Consider the following 5,312-nt stretch of genomic DNA (forward strand, 5'->3'; position numbering starts at 1 on the left):
GGCTGGAAATTACAATATGCCTTGAAATATTTTGGCTGATGGAAGGTATTTCTGAGTTGTTAAACAGAGTATTGAAGCTTAAACTCTTGAAATAATATTCGGTTTGGAGAAATGCCCTTCAACTGTAGTTATATGTTAGCACTATAGCTAAGTGTATTTAAGGGATTAAGCTGTTATGTGATTGTCAGATATGCTCTCCTCTATACAGAGCTGGGAATGTAAATGTAATTTATCACCATAAGCTGAAAATGACCCTTTCCTGAGCCCTGAGGAAAAGTTTGCCTCAGAGATATTTAAGTTTACTGTTCTAAGTATATATATATATATATATGTTAAAGAATTGGCTGTACTTCCCATTTTAGGTCTCAGCAGTACTATGCGATGATGAAGTTATGCTGACCATTAAGCCTGGTGAACATGGATCTACATATGGAGGAAACCCACTAGCTTGCCGTGTTGCGATGGCAGCACTGGAGGTTTGTGTGTCATAATAGATACAAGAATTCCAAGGAAAAAAGGGTGTCACACTGATGTCATCTTTGCTTAAACAAATGATATTATTTGTTATGCTACGAGTGGACATCTAGCTTTTAAGTAAGAATGGAAAATTGGCAGTGGTTAACTGTTTGTGTAGGTCACAAAATTTGAAATTTTTTGAAATCTTTACTGGAAATGTGTCCTAATTTTTGTGTCCTTATGGCCTTAATGTCTGAAATGACAAAATAAAATTCATTTAGGGGAAGTTTCAAGGTGCTTACGTAACTTTGGTAAAATAGTTCTGCTGGTTTCACAAGGACATATTTAAATTGTCTTGTTTTCCTATACCATATTGCAGAGTCTGCTGCTCAGTGGGCTTGATAACACATATATGCTGCTGGAGCTCAAACAGAAGCTAGTAAAATGTTGTGTCCAGAGTCCATATTTTAATTATTCTGTGACTGTGTAATTGACTACATGTAATGCAAGCCTCTCAGAAAGCCTCATCATTACCCAATATGTGGATGTAGACAGATAAGACTCTTCAGAGGTTTACCGTTTACTTGTAAATAACGACAAATGAAAGCAGTTAGAGTAAAATTTCAGAGATATTATTGTTTCTTGTAAACACAAATGAATAAAGGCTTAATACTAATCTTCTTGGATATGCAGCCTTTGCAGTGACACTTTGGATGCCACAGCTTTTGTATCTCAGCAATTGTAATGTCATTAGTCACCCATTCCAGCATGGTACATAAAACAAATGCAGTGCCCTTCAGTTGACTGTAGGTCTCGCTTCCCTTTAGGTAATTGAAGAGGAAGACTTGGCTAAAAATGCAGAAATAATGGGTAACATACTAAGAAATGAGCTCATGAAGACACCATCTGATATTGTAACTTCTGTAAGAGGAAAGGGACTATTAAATGCAATCGTAATTCGACAAACCAAAGGTGAGGAAATATAATCAACTGCACAATCATAGCATGAAAAAATATTTTGCAACATAAGTATCTTAATGGAGTAGGGGATGGCTTACAGGCATGTTTGGGTTTAGATCTCTGCTATAGGACTGTAGCACGTACTGAAAATTTATTCAAGTGCCTGATTTTTTTAACTAAGTAAGTGTGAATAATTTTTTTTTTTTAATGGTTTGAATTCTTTTATGATTTGATAATGTTCAAACCTGATGGTGAATCTAGCTCCCAAAAAATTTTGTCTCCTCATTGGAAGAAAACTGGCCACACCTGGAACACTAGTTTCTGTCAGATTATGGAAGGATTGGCTGAGGCTGGTTGTTTCCAGGATAGTTAGAAGAGTACAATGAATTCAGGAGGGAACAAGGAAGGAAAAAGCTAATGACTGAGAACGAGTTTCTAGGGATTGACACCTTGAATTATATCAGAACACTACTTAGAAGAAGAGCAGACAATTATTTTTGTCATGAATATGCTAAATGACAAAGTGCTGCAGGGAGGTGGTGTGATTTCCTAAGACACACACATGATGCACTGAAATCCAGGCATAAATATAACCTTGTCTGAAGTCCTATCCACATGTTCTCTTGCCTCCCCTTTGCGTGGTTCACTTTTAAAAATTTATTGCCAGATCTAGACAAGCTCTCAGCTGTGAGGGAGCAAAACTTGGTGTGCTGGAGGCAAACTTGTGAGTCCCTTCAGACAAGCTGCAGTTTTGCAGCAGTCTTGTATGTTCAGTGCAAATCCTGGGGAGTTGCTCAGGTGTTCAGAAGTGACCACTTCATTTGGGAACACCACTTCTCACTGCCAGATGGCAAGGAGCTTACAATCTGGCCCCACGTACCATGTGCTACAATTGTGCCGCTTCTGCTGCTGTAGTATAAGTGTCTTTTTTTTTTTTTTTTTTTTTTTTTTTTTTTTTTTTTTTCTCCTTTAATTGTAGACTATGATGCCTGGAAGGTGTGTTTGCGGCTTCGTGATAATGGACTTCTTGCCAAACCTACTCATGGTGATATCATTCGGCTGGCACCCCCGCTTGTGATTAAGGAGGATGAAATCAGAGAGTGCATCGAAATAATTCATAAGACTATTCTGTCTTTCTGAACATGTGGCTTTTAAAGTAAATCTGCTGACTGACCCAAGGTGGTGTGTTGAAATATGCGCAATGAAGGCCTGCGATGAAGGCCTGCTCTTGAAGCAAGCATCTCTGCTTTTATCTAAGAGGATTTGACTCTTAAAACGTAGCTATGTCTTTAAATTAATAATGGCTCTGAAGAAAATAAAGAATGATTTTAAAGAGTTTCCAAATTTGGAATACTTGGAAATAGAGTGGTGAGGTTCTGTTCACCTAGTTGTGTATCTGCTGAACAGTTAAGTCAGAATGTTGGAGGGGAGATATCTGTAGAAATATATTTAATTGTTGAAAGTTTTGGCCAAAGTTTAAAGTATAATTTATATATGTTTTAGTAAGGATGGTCTTGCGCTCTCATATCAATCTCCAAAGCATCACATTTGGCATTTTTGCCCCTTGGCGAGATGTCTGTAGGATGGAAGCACTTGTCATGGATGAATTTCTGTTTCTCATTTGTAGCTAGAAAAAACTTCTAACGCTGAAGGTTTGACAAACAGGGTGTTATGCTGGTGAACTTGAGAAGCATCAAGCTGTGTTCTGGATGTACAGTATTTTGATTGTATGACAAGAGATGCTGTGTTCAAGCCTGGTCTCAGTGTTTGGCTTTGCAATCTTGTAAAATAGATCTGAGCATATAGATCTGCTTTTACTGTTATAAAACTTACTACAATCTGGATGTTTACATTAAAACATGCCTTGCATTAAAAAAAAAAAAAAAAAGTTATTGTGGAACTAAAATACGCAGTGTATTCAAAAAGAACAAGCCCCACAGAAACTTGCAGTCCAGAGCCCCAGCAAGTGCTGCCTTTGTAGTCTATGTATTTCGGTCAGTCTCTACGTGGAAGCTTCTGCTGTGCTTTTTTTACAGGATGAGTGCTTCTGTACTTCTGTGCCTTAGGACGCTGCCAATATGGGATTCTGCATGCAGTTGTGGATTCTGTCTGCAGTTGTGGAGTTCTATTGCACTAGGTTGTTTTTTCATCGTTCTTAACTGAGCTGATTTTAGCTGAGACTAAACCCTGATTAATCGCCCTGATTAATGCAAAATGTTCCCTTTTCTAAGCACAGAGGTTAAATGCAGTCACATGTTTGTAATTGGAAGTGGTAAATAATCCCCTGGTATTTGAAAGGCAACTTGGTTTATGGAAATGAACCAGTCTGCTGGTTAAGGTCACAGAACTGTTTACCCTACCTTGTTTTGGGTGAGACAAAATGAGGAGTTGTCTCCTCTGGATGAAGTAAGACTGATTTCAGTTTGGAAAGGCCTCGTTGTTGCAAGGGGTAATGTGTCACTGTGACTGTTAGTCTTGGGAATAAAAAAAATTGCAGAAAGGTGTTGCCTAGGAAGTTTGGCATTTCTGAAAGCTGTGCTTATGTCATCTGATTGGAAAGGAGGGAAATAACTGAAAGAAACTGTAACGTGAACAGCATTTGCTGGAGTCCTTTCGGAGATCAAAAGGCAAACCCCAAAAAATCCTTAGCAGCCAAAATGCTTACTTTTGTAGAGTAACAGGGCTGGCAGGGATGAAGGACAGGATCAGGTCCGTCCTCCTGCCTGTTACAGCTATGTCACTGTTTGCCTGATTGCCTGTGGGGCAGAAGACTCCAGTCTTTGTTTCAGTGCTTCCCTGTCCTTACAGCAAGTCTCCTGCCACGTTCTCCATCTGTCTCCTTTGCTGCCCATTTAGACTGTCCGTCAGGCCACAGAGAACAGGTCATTTACCTTCTCTGCAACAGCCTTTTATGTACCTGAAGTTTGTTGTCGTTCCTGTTTCAGTCATTGCTCCTCGAGTTAAAATTCTATTTCTTTCCTGAGAGGTAATTTTTTTTTTTTTTAGAGCCCTTCATCGTTCTTGCCGTTCTCCTGTGATTCACTGCTCCGGCCGTGCTCTCGCTAATGCCGAGCAGAGCCAGACTAGTTCAGGTGGCTTGTACACTGCACTCCAGTTTGTGCCCCAGGGTTGTGGTTTGGGTTTTCCTGCAGTAGCATGATATTTTGATCTCTCAGCCCATGCTCCCAGACTTTTTTTTGTGCAAACAGTTTTGAAGAACAGCTTTGAAGCTGTTTCCCCTCAGTTTTTTTATTTGTGTAATAAGGATGAATTACATGCATGTGAAGTTTTGTGGTCTGGTCTACTGGCTTTCATCCTCTACTGCTGAGAATTTTTCTCAGGCTTTTGGTGATCAATTTAAGTTCTAATCTTGTCCAACCCACTTTCTGGTTGCAGATTTACTAGGCCAGGACTGCTTAGAACTTGAGGAATCTTTTTCTACAGCAGACCATTGCTGACTGATTTCTGGGCTTTTTATTCATCTTATGGTTGCTTCACGAATCCAATTTCTTTCCAAGCTTATGAAAATCAAGGTATGTATAGCCTTTCTGAAGATGAGTCAAAAACTGTCATCCTAAATTGCCCTTGTTTAATGGTGGGGTAATTGAGGAATTTCTGGTTTAATGTGAAAGTTCTCTCAGTTGCTCTCAACCCTGCCTTGTTCCCATAGCCACAGCCACCTGTGTGAGGAAGGTAGGTGCACAGTACCTGCCTAAGCAGCTCTGAAATTTGGGAACTGGATTGAGGATGACAGAGTACCTAGAGCTCATAGGCATGTTCAGAGCCTAAATACACACTTCAGGTGGCCAGGGCCCTTGCAAGGTGCAGCAGCATGTGGTTCTCACCTTTTGCACTGATACGGTGGTGGCGAGGATGTGCCTCCGGGCTCTGAATGA

At 39.9% G+C, this 5,312-nt stretch overlaps 1 protein-coding gene across 2 annotated transcripts in view; it reads left to right on the top strand.

The window, feature by feature from the left end:
* The window catches only part of OAT (ornithine aminotransferase), a 14,923-nt gene extending 11,573 nt beyond the window's left edge, over positions 1-3,350 (top strand). The window contains exons 8-10 of one of the 2 annotated variants that reach the window (XM_035896580.1): positions 363-476; positions 1,284-1,428; positions 2,396-3,350. In XM_035896580.1, coding sequence (XP_035752473.1) covers positions 363-476; positions 1,284-1,428; positions 2,396-2,556 — 420 coding nt within the window. In that variant the 3' untranslated portion in view covers positions 2,557-3,350. The remainder of the gene's footprint in view (positions 1-362; positions 477-1,283; positions 1,429-2,395) is intronic. The other variant, XM_009641074.2, reaches the window with a different exon arrangement.
* Positions 3,351-5,312: the final 1,962 nt, after the last annotated feature.

Source organism: Egretta garzetta, unplaced genomic scaffold (assembly GCF_000687185.1).
Source record: "Egretta garzetta isolate BGI_Z169 unplaced genomic scaffold, ASM68718v1 scaffold386, whole genome shotgun sequence".
NCBI lineage: Eukaryota > Metazoa > Chordata > Aves > Pelecaniformes > Ardeidae > Egretta > Egretta garzetta.